The sequence below is a fragment of the Orcinus orca genome, chromosome 2, assembly GCF_937001465.1.
Source record: "Orcinus orca chromosome 2, mOrcOrc1.1, whole genome shotgun sequence".
NCBI classification, from domain to species: Eukaryota; Metazoa; Chordata; class Mammalia; order Artiodactyla; family Delphinidae; genus Orcinus; species Orcinus orca.
The window spans coordinates 124741908-124760782 of record NC_064560.1 but is presented as its reverse complement, the minus strand read 5'-3'; the positions used below and the strand labels follow the sequence as shown (position 1 = coordinate 124760782).

Sequence of the window (18875 nt, the reverse complement as noted above, 5' to 3'; positions counted from 1 at the left end):
ACAGTAATAATCATTCCTCTTATTTTATTCTGCCAGGTTTTTTCTCATGTGTTACCTCTTCGTGAACTTGGCATGTGCCTTGCAAACATTACTTCGAACACCCAATTGGAGACCCCGGTTCCGCTACTACCACTGGTGAGTCAGCTTTTTTTTCTTCTTCTTCCCCACATTTGGAGAGAACCCATCATTGAACTAGAAAACTAGGAGATTCTGAGTTCTCGATACAATTTTTTCTTGGTCACCCATTTCCTACTGTCTGTTGCAACTTCCAGTGCTCACATGAACTTCCACCATCCTACTGTGGTTTTTTTTTTTATATATGGTTTTATAATAACTTATAATACCCACTTGAGAATAAAGATCAAAACTGTGAAATAAATACTTCCAGGCTGCTGTGTTCTTCAGGTTAAAACAACCTACCCTTTGCATATCTGATTGCCTGTTTCCCTCTTAGCTAAGCACTGGGCTTCATTTCTTTCCATTTATCCTCGTATTCGCATCAGTTTTCATCAGTTTTGATTCTCAGACTCCCTTCCTTAATGTGATTTCATTTAGTAGTTAAGAGCATGAGGGGACTTCCCTGGTGGTCCAGTGGTTAAGACTCCACACTCCCGATGCAGGGGGCCCGGGTTCGATCCCTGGTCGGGGAACTAAGATCCCACACACCTCAACTATTGAGCCTGCGTGCTCTAGAGCCCATGTGCCGCAACTACAGATGCCTGCGTGCCGCAACGAAGACCCAGCCCAGACAAAATTAATTAATTGATTTTTTTTTTTTTGCAGTACGTGGGCCTCTCACTGTTGTGGCCTCTCCCATTTGCAGAGCATAGGCTCAGCGAGCCTGCTCTGCGGCATGTGGGATCTTCCCTGACCGGGTCATGAACCCATGTCCCCTGCATCGGCAGGCAGACTCTCAACCACTGCGCCACCAGGGAAGCCCTAATTAATTGATTAATTTTTTTAAAAAAAATTTAAAAAAAAGGAGTATGAGCTATGGAGTCAGATGACCTGAGTTCAAGTGTCAGCTCTACTATTTCCTAGTTTGTAACTTTCAACAAAGCACATAACCACATAAAATTTCATTTTATTCATTTGTAAAATGGGACTAATAGTATTATCTATCTCATAGGGTTGTTTTGAGATAATGTAAAGTGCTGAGCACAGTGCCTGTACACTGTGCAGGTACACAGTAAAGCTCTCAATGAAATGTTGCTACAGCTGCTGCTGTTGTGTTCACGTCTCCTCAGTCCTAAAGGAGCCACCATGTTTTTAACTACCATCCCATTTCTTTCCATTTCTTTTCTGTCACAGCTAGAGGTTCTTTAATATGCCCTGTATGTACCTGTGGCTACATTCCTCTTTGCTGACTTTTTCCTTGATCCCTTTCTAGTTTCGCTTACCAGTGGTGGGTAGTGATGTAACCTTTGTCTGGCACAAATTTAGATCTTCAACTGATATTAACACCTCTAATCCTCTTTCTAGCTTTAACTTTAGTTAAAAGTTCATTATGGGGCTTCCCTGGTGGCGCAGTGGTTGAGAGTCCGCCTGCCGATGCAGGGGGCACGGGTTCGTGCCCTGGTCCGGGAAGATCCCACATGCCATGGAGTGGCTGGGCCCGTGAGCCATGGCCGCTGAGCCTGCGCGTCTGGAGCCTGTGCTCCGCAACGGGAGAGGCCACAACAGTGAGAGGCCCGTGTACTGCCAAAAAAAAAAAAAGTTCATTCTGAACTTTTTTTGTTACTATTTTGCTTTTGTTACTTTTTCTCTTTCTCTTTACACTCTATATTTTCATTCATTAGATCCTAATTTTCTCCAGATTAACAACTGTTCTATTTGTTCTTTAAAATTTGTCGTACAACTAAGTTCATTCTGTACAGAAAACAACTTCAGTAAGCATAGTTGTCTACCTATTTGATCAAAACAAGAATTTCATTATTTTCTTCCAAGTTCCTTATGTAAAGTAAAGAAACTAATGGGAGATTTTTCCCAGTGGGTTCTGCAGTTGTGTTAATAAATGTTCATGAAGTTTTTAGTCATATTCACGTGAAATACTTTTTTAAAAAAGATCAAAGAGTTATTAATAATTTTGACTACACGTCCCATCTTTGCTTTCCCATGTAGGTATTAATTGTCCTCATAACTACAGATGACTTTCATAGCATCCCTATTCATTTATATGTTCTTCCAGCAATGGGAAACATCAGCACTAAGGGTGGTTCAGGACTCAGTGCAGATCTATTGATTGTTGCCAGTCCATGATAAGACAACTATAAAAACTGAGAAAAAGCATTTAGAAACTTCATAGCAATTTGACATTGTCACAACATCCAAGCATATAACAGTTTTTCTAGTAATTCTTTTTTTTAAAATTTATTTTATTTATTTATTTTTTTGCGGTACGCGGGCCTCTCACTGTTGTGGCCTCTCCCGTTGCGGAGCACGGGCTCCGGACGCGCAGGCTCAGCGGCCATAGCTCACGGGCCCAGCCGCTCCGCGGCATGCGGGATCCTCCCGGACCGGGGCACGAACCCACGTCCCCTGCATCGGCAGGCGGACTCTCAACCACTGCACCACCAGGGAAGCCCTGTAATTCATTTTTTATTGCATTTTACAGAAGTTCTATCTGCAACATATTGGAATTTTTAAAAATAATAATTTCTCACCAGTTTAAGAAGCACCTTTGGCACAGACTTCTTTTGCAGCTGCTTAGAAACACATTTTAAAAAAATTCTTTTTGTTTTTAATTTTCTAGGGCCCTCTCTTTCATGGGAATGAGTATCTGTCTGGCTCTGATGTTTATTTCTTCCTGGTATTATGCCATCGTAGCTATGGTAATAGCTGGTATGATCTACAAGTACATCGAGTACCAAGGGTAAGTCTGGATATACAACCTTGATTGCTGCTAAAACTATTGAAACTGGCTAGTTTGGTTAGAGCCAGCCTGGTGAAAATTGCATTAGGGATCCAGGAAACTTCATTCATCTGTACCCAAATTTTGTACCCCTAATTCTCTTAGTCACCTTACAGACATAAGCCATTGATCATAAAGGGAACCTGTTGAGAAAGTATGAATGGATCAGGGAAAAGATAACTAAAAGGATGTACTGAAATAGTAATGATAGTATTAAAGTATACTTTGCCGTACAGCAGAAACTAATACAACATTGTAAATCAACTATACTCCAATAGAAATAAAAAAAAATAAAATAACCAACAAGGACCTACTGTATAGCACAGGGAACTCTGCTCAATACTCGTATATGTATAATAACTGAATCACTTTGCTGTACACCTGAAACTAACCCAACATTGTTATCAACTATACTCCAGTACAAAATTAAAATTAAAAAACAAAGTATAACACAAATATAAATATTCTTGCTTATCTCTTCAGGCAAGGAATTGTGTCTGAAATGGAAAATAAATTAGTCCTGAATTACTTTGTAACAACTAAGACTTCACTAACAACGTCCCCAAATTAGGAATAAATAACACTCTGATCTAGAAGATTACATTGAGTTTTGCTTTCTCTGCAATTATTTTTGAAATAATTTAAACTTGGGATCTGTAGTAATTTCCTAATCCAAATTGCTATTTTACATTATTGCTTTTGAATAGTTACATCGCAGGACAAGGTAAGTGACCCTTCCAGCCTTTATTCTGAACGGCTGTGTAGTGCAGTGTGTTGGTGAAGGGTAGTGTTGATCTGCTTACTGTGGGTTCATTATGTTAATAGAGATCATCATATAAATAATTAATATGAGCTTTAATATTCTACCTTGTGTGTATGTTACTTTTAGATAAAGAAAAAGTAAACTGTTTTTTGAGATTGTACTTATGGTTTAAATCTGTCTCTGCTCTTTTCTGCTCTCTCTCCCAGAGCTGAGAAAGAATGGGGTGATGGTATCCGCGGGCTGTCCCTCAGTGCAGCCCGATTTGCTTTGCTTCGGCTGGAAGAAGGACCTCCACACACTAAAAACTGGAGGTAAAAAAACCAACAGAGCTTAGTGGTGTTTGGCACAGAGTTACCACACAGAAAGGTGTGCTTCATTGATTACAGGATAAGGAAATCATGGGGCTCAAGGAATTCATGAAATGGACATGCTTTGACTGATTCTAAATTCTTGATCCTCTGTTCCCTTTTAATCATGTGCTATATGATCTAGACTTCTACCATTTTCATTCTTCCTTCAAGACTGATCAATTTGAGGTAATACTGGGAAAATTCAGAATAACGATGCAGCCGCACCCTATCATTTTCTCTAATCTCTTCCTTCTGTCAAAGTACGTGTTTTATACAGATCTCCTGAATTAAAGGGTAGACTTGTCATTCTGTCCCCAGACCCAGAGTGTTTTCTCATCCCACCCCCTTCCCCGCCAACCTCTTGACAGGCCTCAGTTGCTTGTACTGCTGAAACTAGATGAAGACCTACATGTCAAGCATCCTCGCCTCCTCACCTTTGCTTCACAGCTTAAGGCAGGAAAGGGTCTCACTATTGTGGGCTCTGTCATCGTGGGGAACTTCCTGGAGAACTACGGTGAAGCTTTAGCTGCTGAGCAGGTAAGAGTCAAGGCTTATTGACCTCGTGGAACTTAGCTTATGGTTTTGTGCTGTTGAGTCATAAGACCTCGGATTTCTAAATTAATCCCTTTCCTGAGTGATCTAGGAGGTGTCCTTCATAGTGCTGACTCGAATGGTCATATTCTCCCAAATACTACGATGAACCAGAAGATAATAATTTATTCTTCCCATTTAAAAAGCATTTCTAAACTATAAGATTATCAAGGCTAAGCACTATTTCCAAATACACTCCAGACATTGACTCAGCCCTGAGAGAAGTCATGTAAATAAATCATCCCTTGAACTATGGTGATGGTTCCTCTCAATCTTGTGACAACAAGGAGCGATGAGCACATTTTCTTCCTCTTTGCTAATCTACATGGTGCTATGACCAAGATTCCTTTGCTACTTCTGATTAGCTTATGGGAGATTAAAGTTCTTCCTGAAGAAGAAAGTAGATTTCACTCTATTATAAATGATAGAAATCACCCTGGAGAAATTTCAGTTACATTTCAAAAATTTTACTGGATTTCATTTTGGAATGCTTTGAAACCCTAGAACTAGAAATGCTGAAGAAACATTAGTCCAGAGTGATCACAAAAATAAATAAAAAGCACAGTATTGGAAATCAAGAGACCCTGATTATCCTAGCTACACCGCTGACTTAATCTGTGCCTTTGGGAAAATCATATCCATTTTCCACACCATTATTCTCTCTACCTTTCTACCAAGAGAGTGAAGTAAGACTAAATGAAATATTATCTCCAGACTGGCTTGAATAAATAAAAGAATAGTAAAACAAATACAAGTTTCGCAAGTAATCACCATTAAAATATCAAAAGGGATGTGGAAGTAGCAAAAACAAAAATAGAAAACATACCTGAGATAATTCTAAATTGAAACTGAATCGTCATATTGAATTTCTAGTAATATGAGTCAGGGCAAGACTGGGACTAAGGAAGGAAGGAGATTATGTTCACACTCACCCTGGGCAATTAAGAAGGAATATTGAATATTCACTTTGTGACGATCCCTATTCTCAATTTGTTTGGTATGTTAGAAAGAAAAGCAGAAGAGAGGAAAAGGTAGAGGAACTATCAGTACATGTAGACAACTACCTACATATGTAGTAAGCACTTAGCAAGTGAAAAAGGCAAAGGATAATAAAATTTCATTGGGATAAATTAAACTTTTTGAATTGTTCTGTAGATCTTATGCAGAGTTTGGAAGGGGGAGGGGAATATAATACAGAGAAGGAGTAAGAAGTTAAAAGACCCAGGATGAAGTAATTCAGTGTTGAGATTCTGTCTCTCTTTCAGACCATAAAGCATCTAATGGAGGCAGAGAAGGTGAAAGGATTCTCCCAGCTGGTGGTGGCCGCCAAGCTGAGAGAGGGCATTTCCCACCTCATCCAGTCATGTGGCCTTGGGGGCATGAAGCACAACACAGTGGTGATGGGGTGGCCAAATGGCTGGCGCCAGAGTGAAGATGCTCGAGCTTGGAAGACTTTTATTGGTACAAAACATTTCTCATACTATCCTGAGGGCTCAAATAGAGGATATACCCTAACCCCACCCCCTAGCCTCCTAAAGTAGAGACGATGTCCTTGCTGAAGCATAGTCTCATAAGGGCACCTAAATAACTACTACTAGTAATAACCTGATTCTCTTCACCCCCTCCAGCCTTACATAATGTTCATCAGTTGTTTATCTTGCCAAGTCTTACATTAGGAACTATCTCTGAAATTGCCATATTTCCATGTGTGATCTCCCACATTGACATTCTCACAGGAACTGGAAGAATTGTTCTTCAGCATCAAAATCTCCCCAATTCATGTATCCCCCACTTAGAAATGTAGTAATCAGAATACACCTAGTAATGTAAATCATAGTTCTCAGTCTAATTCTGTTAGCTATTCAAATTTTTCTTAATGATTTTCGTTACTTGATTTGGTACAGCCTACTGTGTAAATAGGACACCTTGCTCAAAGAACTGTCAATGGCCATTATCCTTTCTTTGCTGACATGGTAGGAAGCAAGGTAAGCCTAAGGATTCATCTCTGCTTATCCTGATTCTCTCTGTTTTCTCCCTAGGCACAGTTCGAGTGACAACTGCTGCCCATCTGGCCCTGCTGGTGGCTAAAAACATCTCCTTCTTTCCCAGCAATGTGGAGCAGTTTTCTGAGGGCAACATTGATGTGTGGTGGATCGTGCATGATGGGGGGATGCTCATGCTCTTACCGTTCCTACTGAAACAGCACAAGGTATTTTGACACCTTTTTAAAAAAGTCTTTCTCTCTTAACTTCTGTCCTGGTTCACTAGACAGAGAGTCTTCCTTTCATTCTATAGTGTTGGGGCTTAGAAAACTTGGGGATTATTCTTGGCTTTCTGTGATTCCAGATTCAACGTTATAAGAAATAGTTTTCTTTGTAGTTGATACCTATTTCCAAGGGAAATTCAGCAAATTAATAGAACTCCATATGAGCCCTTGGAAAAAAACATTAATAAGTGAATTAAAAAAAAAAAAAAGACTGGGGCTTCCCTGGTGGTGCAGTGGTTGAGAGTCCACCTGCCGATGCAGGGGACACGGGTTCGTGCCCCGGTCCGGGAAGATCCCACATGCCGCGGAGCGGCTGGGCCCGTGAGCCATGGCCGCTGAGCCTGCGCGTCCGGAGCCTGTACTCCGCAACGGGAGAGGCCACAACAGTGAGAGGCCCACGTACCGCAAAAAAAAAAATGGAAAAAGACGAAAATACTGGAAACCTAAGAGGGTGTGTGTGTATCTTATACATATTTATGTTCATCCTTTGGTAAGACTGAAATTTAAAATAGTAAATATTATAGTCTGCACAGTGTCATCAGTATGCTACCTGAGTAAAGCACCCTCTTAATGTATCATGTGCCATCTTTTCTGTTTTGCCAGTTTTTTTCTTGTCATGAAGTAAAAACTCCTTTAAACTATATTTTATGTGTTCCTTGGTCAAGCTTTTGCCCTAACAATAATATAGCAAGTAAGTAAAATAAATAAATAAGTAAATAAATAATAATATGGCAAGTAAGAAACTAGGAACATATACCCTGAAACTGTACAAGATTGTTCTAGGCAAAAGTGCCATTTATTTTAAGAAATAACTCTTTTTTGCCTTCTTGCATTTAATTTTCCATGTATATGTGGTACTTTCTCAGGTGTGGCGAAAATGCAGCATACGGATCTTCACAGTAGCCCAACTAGAAGACAACAGTATTCAGATGAAGAAGGACCTGGCCACCTTCCTGTATCACCTTCGCATTGAGGCAGAGGTGGAAGTGGTGGAGATGGTGAGAAAGCTGAGTTCGAGATAAGAGAGACTACCCTGTCATTCTAGAACCTCTTCTGGTTTGGGAATTTCTTCAGCTGCAAATGTGGATTAATTCCTTAGTTCCAACAAAACTCTCATATGTTGATCTAGATAAGTACAATGCATATGTGATGTGTATTTAGTGGTAGTTTTTAATTTTTGCTTTCTTGTTTGTTCCATAGCCCTTCTATTTCTGCTAGATTCTTATCTGCTTAATACAGTTTTATTAAGTTTCAGTTCATATATTCGTGCTAAAATCACACATAGCTTTTTTAAAAAAATAACTTGTAAGTATTAAAAAAAATAAGACTGGGGTTTTTGTTTTGTGTTTCAATGAAACACGTATGTCATGGTTAGATTGTGGAAAAGACTCAGGGCTCTGGATTTGATCTACAATCCACAATATTATTATATTTACGTAGCTCAATGACTGAACAAAAACTAAAACCTAGGTTGATATTGTGATACTTTCTCTGGTGTAATTTAGTAAGTGGAAATGAAAATATATGGTTCTTTCTCTTTTGTGCTTATTGTCTACTCCGTGTGATATCTACGGCAGCATGACAGTGACATATCAGCTTATACTTACGAGCGCACCCTGATGATGGAGCAAAGGTCCCAGATGCTCCGGCACATGCGACTATCCAAAACAGAGCGCGACAGAGAGGTGAGATTTTGCTGCACTGACCTAATCCTGGCCCTGTGAAGTCTATCACTGAAAGGGATGATAGTATTGTTCTCAGCGTGACAGATTCTTTCCTGATTGCTTTATTGGTTATTCCACTATAACCACATTTCAAAATAATTAAAGATGAAGCATGAGAGAAAATTGGGTATAGAGTCATAGCTATGTTGGGCCTTCCTCAGGCACAGCTGGTAAAGGATCGGAATTCAATGCTACGATTGACCAGCATTGGCTCTGATGAGGATGAAGAGACAGAGACCTATCAGGAGAAGGTGCACATGACCTGGACGAAAGACAAGTACATGGCATCCCGGGGGCAAAAGGCCAAGTCAATGGAAGGATTCCAGGACCTACTTAACATGCGTCCGTAAGTTTTCCTACTCACAAGCTTATCACTTAACATAGTATCCTAGTTAGTGCCACAGATGTGGCACTGCCTGAATACACAGGACAGAATCTAGTCTTCATTTCACCCCAAATCCAGCCATCTTTCTATTGTTTGCCTATGCCTGTCAGCTACCAATTAACACTGTACACAAGCTAACCATCTTTCTTCCTGTCCATACTGTGTTCCTGGTATAAAACAAGCAAATGTGGAATGAGAAAGCTATGATATCAATATTATAAGGCAATCAATCATTTGTTCATTACATCAATCATAGTTAAAGCAAAAAATCTCTAAAATCTCAAGTTTTTTAAAGTTGACGATATGCCTAGTTTTCTCTTTGCCTTAACCCACCTGTTTCTTCCCCACCACGCTCCCCTTCCAGGGACCAGTCCAATGTGAGGCGGATGCATACAGCAGTGAAGCTCAATGAGGTTATAGTTAACAAGTCCCATGAAGCAAAGCTGGTTTTGTTGAATATGCCAGGCCCACCCCGAAACCCTGAGGGTGATGAAAACTGTATCCTTTCTGAGAGCAAAACTTCCAGTAGGGAAAATCTTAGCCTGTGTGTTTTTTAATTTATTTATTTATTTTATTTTTATTTTATTTTTTTTTGGCTGTACGCCGGCCTCTCACTGTTGTGGCCTCTCCCGTTGTGGAGCACAAGCTCCGGACGTGCAGGCTCAGCGGCCATGGCTCACGGGCCCAGCTGCTCTGCGGCATGTGGGATCCTCCCAGACCGGAGCACGAACCCGTGTCCCCTGCATCAGCAGGCGGACTCTCAAGCACTGCACCACCAGGGAAGCCCTTAGCCTGTGTTTTAGATGGGACACTAAGTAACTGTAAAAGTCATTGTCTATGACTTCCTCTCTTGAGGAGGGAAGACTGTTAAAAGTCTCAGGCAAGGATCCTTACTTAGTGATACTGCTCTCCTTCGGGGAGTTGGGTATAAGATGTTCTCTCTGAACCCTAAAGAGACTTTTTAGGTGGCATATTTGCAGCATGACTCTCAACATTCAGTGTATAGAACCCTTTCTGACAGTCCTAGAGATGGAACACCCGCAGCCCTTCCCCTTTCCAGCTTTTCCCAGTTTGCAAAGCCTCTCTCTTTTGCATGGAGTTAGGGGAGAGGCAGTTGAAGTGGAAGTTCCCTCTGAGGGGGAAAGATAAGGTTCTTCTTCATACCCTAATTCCAGGATTGTTTTTATGGGACCCCTTCAGCACTGCAATGGCACAGACTGGTCCATTCCCACCAGTACCATTAAGGAAAAGAGGTTAAAAGAAAACAACGCGTAAATCAACTATATTTGAAGAAAAAAAGAAAAAGAAACTGGCAGAAAAAATCTAACTTGAGCAGGTTCACTTGGAAATTACTGGGATTCTCTCCTGGAATCTTACAGGCTGCCCTGTTGTGGCTTTTTCTTCTTTCTGCCTTATTTGCTATATAGTAGTAACACATTACTTCTGGGTTTCCCCCATTTTAAAATAACATTTAGAAAAAAAATCTAACAAATGGGAGAGAGTCTTGTATTATTTATGCAAAGAGGCTAGATCCCCAGATTACTTCAGAGTTCGATTGAATCCAGAGTTCAGACTTCTCCAGTTCTGAATATATAATAATTAAAACAAGCATGTTGATTTTGCAGCTTTGTAGTCAGATAAACTCAGATTATCATGATGCCAGGTTTTAAATTGTGCTCTTCTGCCTATTTGTCTCCTTGACAAATTCTGAAGACATGGAGTTCCTAGAAGTGCTCACTGAAGGACTAGAGCGAGTCCTTCTTGTCCGAGGTGGTGGCAGTGAAGTGATCACCATTTATTCATAATCTACCCCTGAATGACTCTGCTGGGCCTCACCTTTCCAAAAAGGCTTCCAACCTCCATGGAAGTGCCAGCTCTTTACTACCACTCCCATCAACTAGAGACCTGTGTTCTGTGTACATCACGCTGAACTCTTAATGAGCTGAGCCTCAAGTACTTGTGCAGAAAAGTACAAACAGATCTGCTCTTTGCTACCATATGACCTGCTGTCCTTAAAGAAGAAGCAGATATTCCCTCAACCTCAGAACAATGCTCAAGTCCTACAAGCCATGCCTGTACCAGATAAAGGCAAGTTAGAATTAACAAGCTAAACCAATAAAATGAATTGGCAAAAGGGATGCTAGAAATTCAACTGAAGACAAAAGTACACGTCTAACATTAAAGATGAGTCTCAGAAGTCATGATTCAATGATGACACCATGGGGGTAACAGCCAGAGAGACACAGCCTCATCATACTAAAGAATTCATGGCCAAGTACACAGGGAGCTAACATCTTTGTGGAGACATCCGTGGCAAGCCAAGATGACAATTTTCGTCAGTGTATCCACTGCTCTCCAGGACTCTAATTTTATGTTAGGGTACTAATATTTAAAAACGGAAACATGAAACTGCAGCCCCTACTTCCTCCAAAATAAAATTCCCCCAAAATATGTTTAAGTACACATACTGTGTTGTATATTTCAGCTGTTTCTCAAACCCATCCTGTGGTTAGGATTGTAATACAGGCACTGTTACCACGGAAACTGTTTTTTAAAAGGTTGAGTAAAAATTCTTTCTTTCAGGTTCTTTGCAAATGGACAAACTAAGTGAACTCCAAAAGGTAGCTATCAAGATTTACATAAATGCAGTCTGTGGTTACCTATGAGACATGGGCAAAATATATAAGCTGTTATCTAAGAAATGCAGATGATGATGCATACTAACCAATAGGTTCTCCTTTCCTTCTCCCTTTTATGCCCTCTGGGTTATAGGCACAGACCAAAAATCATAAGAACAAACACACTAGGAAGACTGGCTAAAATCCTTTGCTAAAAACCTTTGGATTATCCTTCAAAGGGAGAATCCAGCAGTGGAATTCGAAGTTTATAGCCATACTCCTTCCATAGTGCCAAAGTTACTGAGCTGCTGCTACTCTTCTTACCTACTTCACTGAAGTGGCATGCAATTGGCATTGGCCTGTTTCAAGAAACTTATTTCATTAGGAAACCTGTGGACTCATTCCCAAAGCCAGCCATAATGAAGACTTGAGGGCATGCAGCTCAGCACTAAGTATGAGCATTTTTTTTTCCTTTCAATTTTATTCATTTTGACTGCAGAAACTTGGATCTGAACTAAGAGATTATCCAAGGTAACAGTCTTCTATTTGTTTTGTTTTCAGAAAGCTCTAAATGTGTCAAGGAAATGCTTCTGCAAGCTTAGCTTTTTATTTGCTAACTTAATGATCACAAAACACCTGCTTTTCGAGCATAGGGAAACTGCCCTGTGTGACTGAGTGGTAATTTCATATATGTGAAATCTTCATTTATTGTACAGGATAGATAGGGTATTCCAAGAAACTATCTTGCCTGTATTCATGTCTGCTTTTGAATTTCATTTTATTAATGATAAATAGTACCACTCTTTCATTACCAGTAGGATATGGAGCAAGCTGACTTGCTCCATAGTCTGCAGACTATTCATCTGACCCTTATGGACAGAGGAGAAAAACCCTTCAATATGGCTTAAGAAACTGAGTCATTTTGGTTTATTCCCTTTGCTCTTCTCTCAGTGTCCCAGCCCAGTCAGGTAGCAAAGCAGACAAGATATTTTAAGTCTTTTTTTTCTGCTGCTTCCTGCAGAGGGTAGAAGCATTGTTTACAACTTTCATTGCAACACTCCATTGCTAAGTTGAGTCCAACAGTAGTGGAACAGGTACCCTAGGACCCAAGCTATTGAAGACCCATGCTCTAAAGGTCAGCTTGCCCAGGAACTCCTTTACATTTACACAAAACCTCTGGCCAAATGGACAGAAAGTAAGGTTAGTTTTAGAAGAGCTTTTTGTGGCTGGAGCTCTGTAAGAATCCTTTAAAGGGATAATGGAATTAGTGGCTACTAATATAGCCCCTACTTTAGGCCCTAAAACACAATCACTGTTACATGGGGAAGTGGTTATTAGGCCAGATTTAAACTCATCTCTGTCTAGAGCATTTCATGTCTATGTGTTGCTTATGTTGTCTGCAAACTGTCTTGTCTCTTTTAATCACTGCAAATAAAGCAATACCGAAAACTTGATGAGAGAATGCACCTTAGGGGAAGGGGCTTTGTGTTTCATGCAGGAAGAGAAAGGAAAGACCTCCTCCTGCCTTTTGAAGAGATCCAGCTTTTAAGTCTTAGCTATGACTTTACCAGGGCAGGTTATGACAATATTCATTTTCCAACTGCTGGCCCTCTGCCTTTTATAGCTATCTTAAAAGCTTAAGTTTGAGTTGCAGCATCTGTCTGACAGGTGCCAAGTTCCTTTTGGCAGGGCAAAGACCACTACTTTGTATCTTCCGTTGCCTCAGATTCCTGTGGCCCCTGAGATCCCGCGAATCCTCATTCTCCCTAAACATGTTAAAAATCCATTTTTGTGGATATTAAAGTAGCAATTACACTGTAAGCATTTTATGTGTTTTGGTCTGGTTTATTTTTCTTTTCATCATGTATAATCTGAATTCAGCATTAGTTTCTCACATTTCTCTAGTATCTCCAACAGAATTTTTATGTCCCAGCTTGTGTTAAATAGAAGTGAAATATATTAAGGAGGATAGATTTAAGGGAAACTTGTGCAACTTTTTTTTAAAGCACTGTTCTCAACCATTTAATTTATTAAAAGGAGATGCTGCTGTAGCTCTTGATTTATCAGCAACCACTCTTTTGTTTACAGAGTTATGGTTTCATTTGTTGTTTTGCTCTCCACTGGAAACATAAATAAAGTTTTCTACCTTATTTTCAGTCAAGAGTTGTGGTATAGTTTTTTTGTGTTTGTAGTGATATGTACATTGTCTTTCTAGGATTTGTCTCTTCACCATGGAGAAAAGAGACCTTTTGGTCCTTTTCAGTGAGTGATAATGTTAAAGGTTGGTATGCTGAGGAGGAGCCACTGGGCATGAAGGCGGCTGTAAATGAGCTCCAGATACATAGGCACCACGTGCTTCTTTCTCAGGTTCACAAAAGCAGTCCTCCTCCACTGAACTCCATCCTCTGAAAAAAGAAAAAATGAATAAGTTAATGGTGAATGAGAAATAACTGAAATAACTTCCTGAATCAAGTACTTAATACTTTAATCATAAGCTCTACTTTGCTTTATCTTTAAAATATAACAATTTCCAAACTCTTAATGGACCTTATTTCTTAAGAAATGAGCTCTAAGAGCAACTGTGATCCCCCACCATCAAATGGATCAACTATTTACTGTATATTACATCTGCCCCAAATTTAACTTTCCTTTTGCCTTACCTCAGGGGGCTCAATGAAGGCTAACCAATCTGATGCATGCGTAGGCAAGAGTCCCATTGACTGGCACTTATAAACAGCCAATGCCAAACCCATAAGGTTCCCAATGAGATACACCAAACCCTGAAGAAACTTCTGGCTTGAACTTTCTAGCATCTTGAAAGCTGTTGGGGTAACAGAAAGTGTCAAAAACCAAAAAAACTTTTTTTTTTCAATATGAATCAGGCCATATATTAATATATATAACACAGACAGTCCAGTCCCATAGTAAGAGTACAAATAGAACCATTAAAGGTGAACAAAAACCCACAAGCACCATTTCCTCCTCCATGCCACCACCACTGCCATCACCACCCTGCACACACTCCTACTGCAACTAGCCAAGAGCTAGCTGTGCCAAAGACTTCCCGTAATGGGTTCTGCCGAAGAATTTGCCTTTGATTCTTAAAGCTTAAGGAGGATTATTATTTCAAGAATACTTACTGGCTGAAATGGCCATAAGTGCTTGAATGGGTCGCCAAGCCATCATACACACCATCATAGTAGGGAAGATGGAGATAGTATTGCCTGCCATGTACATGATGAAGAGGTTCATGGGAATCTGTTTCAGGGGACCCAAGGCAATGTCCCAGCAGCGCTAAAACAAACACAGTTTTAACCTCTGATCACTATCCTCAGTCCTACGTTATATCACTGGTGTTAAAGTCAAATGAACACAATTCCCGACTTCGTGCTTCTGAGTGAGCTGACTCCTCAATTCCACCACCTCTGCCCTTCTCCCACTTTGCCACAGGAAGCTTGCTCTTCTAAAGATAAGGCATCTTCACCATTTCTGTTTTTCCCCATGGGTTTCCCAAATACCATTTTTCCCCAAGACTTGTGGTAAAGAGAAGACTTCCCTATTTTTGTTCTTATACTTCTGCATCTATCACTGGCCCATCTACAACTGAAGAACTAGATAGATCCACATAGTGGTAGATTAGCATACCTCAATAACTAATAGAACAAACAGACAAATCCAGATATAAAAGATCTGAATGATATTATTAACCCAATTGACAAATAGAACACTGCACCCAACAGGTGCAGAAATCACAGTCTTTTCAAACACACATAGGACATTTACAAAAACTGACAACTTACTGAGCCGTGGAGAAAGTGTCAATAACTCTCAAAGAACTCCAATCATACAAAGCATATTCTTTGATTATAATGCAATTAAGCTAGGAATCAATAACAAAAGGATAACTAGAAAACCCCCTATGTGTTAGAGTGAAAAAATGTGCTCTAAATGATCCACTAATCAAAGAAGAAATTTCAGTGGAAAACAAATATTGTTAACTGATAACAAATACCATATATTAAAACTGGGACACAGAGCTTTGAGAAATTTACACCCTTAAATACATATTAGAAGACTAAATAAAAGTAAGCATCTATTTCAAGAAGTAAGAAAAAGAATAAATTAAACCCAAGGAAATGGAAAGGAAGGAAATCAAAATGAGAGCAGAAATTAATGAAATTTTCTTAAAATCAACAAAGCCAAAGGTTTTTTCGAAAAGATTAAGAAAATACTGGTGAGCCTGATGAATAAAAAGCAAAATATTCAACAGCAAGAATGAAAAAAGGGACATCTCTATAGGTCTTCCATATATTAAAGTGATCAATATTATGAATTTGGGGGAAATGGCTAAATTCCTAGAAAATATAACAACTTACCTAAATGGCATAAGAAGTTGGAAATTTAAATAGTCTTACAACTTTAAGAAACTCTATAATTAAGCCCAAATGGTATCCCTTGGCAAATTCTTAACATTTAAGGAAAAAATAAAGCCAATCTTATACAAACTCAGAGAAGAAAAAATGAATTCATTACTGTAATATGGGGCCTCATAAATACCAAAACCTGCCAATGACATTATGAGAAAAGTTTACAGACCAGTATCACTCATGAACCTAAATGCAAAAATCCTAGGGGCTTCCCTGGTGGCACAGTGGTTAAGAATCCGCCTGCCAATGCAGAGGACACGGGTTCGAGCCCTGGTCCGGGAAGATCCCACATGCCACAGAACAACTAAGCCATGCGCCACAACTACTGAGCCTGTGCTCTAGAGCCCGTGAGCCACAACTACTGAGCCCATGTGCCACAACTACTGAAGCCCGCATGCCTAGAGCCTGTGCTCCACAATGAGAGAAGCCACCATGATGAGATGCCTGCGTGCCATAATGAAGAGTAGCCCCCCCCCCGCTGCAACCAGAGAAAGGCCGTGCACAGCAACCAAGACCCAACACAGCCAAAAAAAAAAAATCCTAAACAAAATATTTAAAGTAAATCTATCTATATAAACAGAATAATATACCCCTGTCCATTTGGGTTTATTCACATAAAGGAATAAATGGCCATGTGTAAACAGTTTCCTTATCTGTCATTTACATAGATCATTTATATGAGAGTTTATTTATAGAATTCTTGTTTTTTTTAAATTTTCTGGCCCTGCGGAGCAGCATGTGGGATCTTAGTTCCCTGACCAGGGATCAAACCTGTGCCCCCTGCTTTGGAAGCATGGAGTCTTTACCACTGGACCACCAGGGAAGTCCCTATCTGAGAGTTTAAATATCAAATCATCCATACAACAGAATTGCTCTAAAATACATATTTTATAATAATCTGCCTTTAAAATCACGCCATTTTAGTAATACCTTACTATCATGTATTTATTATTCATATTATGCTTTGATGTACCAAGATGAAAAATGACAGGACACTTATCAAGAAAATCACTGACAACAGCTCTGTCATTTTCATATTGTGAAAATCACTGCATTTCATGAATCAAAGTTCATTTAATATTGAACAATATTAAGGCTGAGAGGAAAGTGCCAGGCACTGTTCAAGGGACTTGGGAGACAAAATCTTGCTCTCATGGAGCTTACAAGAGTGAAAAGAGAGATAATAAAATAAGTAAACTATATATGAATGATATGGAGAAATATATATGAATGAAATGGAGAAATAAAAAGTAAGAACAGATAGGGAGTGCCATGAGGGTAGACTTCACTAAGAAGGTAACATGTAAGAGACTGAAAGGAGATGAGACAGCAAATCATAAAGGTATCTGGGGGAAAAGGAAAGAACAAGTACAAAAAGCCTGAAATAGAAGCTTGCCTGGCATATTTAAGGAGCAGCAAGGAGGCCGTTCTGACTATAGGAGTGAACAAAGAGAAAAATGGTAGAAGATGAAGTGGCTTAGACCAGGATGATAGATTACAGCAATAAGAATTAAGATTTTGAATCTATTTTGAAGGTAAAAGCAACGGACTGTTCTGACAGGTTGGTTGTGTGGTATAAGGGAACTCCAGTAGAAAAAGATGACGAACTGGAACGCATTGCTACCAGTAGCTAATTTTCAACCTACTTCCTTATATCTTATGTTCAAACGTCTTTTATTTTTACAATTATTGAGCACTTTTGGATCTGATATGTCAACTAATGTAACAGTAGTCTCAAGCGGTTTAGCTATCAAATATTCGGGATAAGGGCCATCTACAGTAAGACATTCATGTGCTGCGTGGGAGAGGGTGGGTGTGTAGGTCAGGACTGGCCCAAGGACTATAGTGACATCTATACCTCTGTACCTTCTCCACTAGGATCCGGTCTGTCTCTTGCACGCTGGTATCAGGCACTTGCTTGTCCAAGTAACCAACTGGGTACAGCGAGTCTCCCTGGCCACCGCCCCGGTCACTTCGGCTCCTAGAGACCAAAACCAAGAAACTAAGGTTGCAGCCTTCCACACTTCATATTCCACATTTCCCGTTCGAATCACAGGAATAAAGATCCTCAGATGCATCTACCCAGATTAGACCAGCCCTCTCGTGGGTTCGTCAGACCCTTGCCTGTAGGGAGGAATGAAATAAGCATCCTTTGGTCATAGAAACCTCTATGGCAGAGAAGCCGCTAGCTCCCCAGGAGTCGTTTCTGGGCCACCCATCCTTTTCACGGAGTTGGGCCTGAGGGTTCAGGTCCTATTCCTCTGGGGTAGTGCTGGGGTGGGAGCTCTGATGTCGAACTTTGCCCAGGCACCTCACCTGCTGCCTCCTCCAGGTCCGCTCAGCTCAATCGCCCACTTGAAGCGCCGGCCTCGGTTGGCCACCAGGCTCCCCTGGGCCGTCATGGCAACGGCCGCCTCCCAAAGCTGCAGACCTCCCGACCAAACTTCAGCCAGGCCTCAAGCCCAACAGCGTCCGCGACTTCTGGGGCTCACTCTGCAAGTCCACATCCGGCGCGTAACTATAGACGTCACTTCCGTCCCGGAAATTGTCAGGCGGCTGACCGAAGGGTGTGGTCGGAGGCACAGAAGGTGGGAGGGAAAAAAAAGAATGTAAAGGTACCTAAAGCGTCTTCCGCGCCTTCCCTCCTTTCTGAAGAAGGCCTGCAGGGTGTTCCCTCACCTCTGAGGTGCGTTTTATGGGACAAAGGGAAGTCCATACTGACTCTCCATTAGGGGTTGAAGCCCTGAAAAGCGTCTGGAGCTCTTACCCGTTCCCGGGAGCACAAGATTCAAATAATCTATTTAAATCCTGGCTTCACCACGGATTGTGTGACCTTGAGC

General features: G+C 40.5%; 3 protein-coding genes and 1 long non-coding RNA gene across 11 annotated transcripts in view; 2 read left to right on the top strand and 2 right to left on the bottom strand.

The window, feature by feature from the left end:
* The window catches only part of SLC12A6 (solute carrier family 12 member 6), a 94705-nt gene extending 80936 nt beyond the window's left edge, over window positions 1-13769 (top strand). For all 5 annotated transcript variants that reach the window (XM_033435861.2, XM_004274045.3, XM_004274043.3 and 2 more), the window contains 11 exons: window positions 37-135; window positions 2753-2872; window positions 3881-3985; window positions 4393-4561; window positions 5881-6076; window positions 6655-6824; window positions 7748-7879; window positions 8459-8566; window positions 8767-8951; window positions 9355-9488; window positions 10704-13769. In XM_033435861.2, the coding sequence (XP_033291752.1) occupies window positions 37-135; window positions 2753-2872; window positions 3881-3985; window positions 4393-4561; window positions 5881-6076; window positions 6655-6824; window positions 7748-7879; window positions 8459-8566; window positions 8767-8951; window positions 9355-9488; window positions 10704-10795 (1510 nt within the window). In that variant the 3' untranslated portion in view covers window positions 10796-13769. The remainder of the gene's footprint in view (window positions 1-36; window positions 136-2752; window positions 2873-3880; window positions 3986-4392; window positions 4562-5880; window positions 6077-6654; window positions 6825-7747; window positions 7880-8458; window positions 8567-8766; window positions 8952-9354; window positions 9489-10703) is intronic.
* LOC125963408 (uncharacterized) overlaps window positions 1-18875 on the bottom strand; it is a 500580-nt gene that overhangs the window by 302908 nt on the left and 178797 nt on the right. The window lies entirely within an intron of this gene.
* EMC4 (ER membrane protein complex subunit 4) lies at window positions 13433-18556 on the bottom strand. The gene is made up of 5 exons (XM_004274042.4): window positions 18352-18556; window positions 17902-18016; window positions 14749-14902; window positions 14269-14429; window positions 13433-14013 (listed from the first exon to the last, which is right to left on the bottom strand). Exons 1-5 carry the CDS (start codon window positions 18435-18437, stop codon window positions 13978-13980), a joined length of 552 nt encoding a protein of 183 aa, XP_004274090.1. The 5' UTR covers window positions 18438-18556; the 3' UTR covers window positions 13433-13977.
* Window positions 18584-18875, top strand: part of KATNBL1 (katanin regulatory subunit B1 like 1) — a 63133-nt gene continuing 62841 nt past the window's right edge. For 2 of the 4 annotated variants that reach the window (XM_033435865.2, XM_049705494.1), the window contains exon 1: window positions 18587-18721. The gene's annotated coding sequence lies outside the window, so the exon portion shown is untranslated. Of the gene's footprint in view, window positions 18722-18875 lie in introns of all 4 variants that reach the window. The other 2 variants (XM_033435866.2, XM_033435864.2) reach the window with 2 other exon arrangements.

Coding starts and splice junctions, on each gene's coding strand:
- EMC4 (XM_004274042.4), bottom strand. CDS start 18,437: ATGACGGCCCAGGGGAGCCTGGTGGCCAACCGAGGCCGGCGCTTCAAG. Junction 18,017..18,351: donor GGACCTGGAGGAGGCAGCAG/GTGAGGTGCCTG, acceptor TTTGGTCTCTAG/GAGCCGAAGTGACCGGGGCG. Junction 14,430..14,748: donor ACTTATGGCCATTTCAGCCA/GTAAGTATTCTT, acceptor TTACCCCAACAG/CTTTCAAGATGCTAGAAAGT.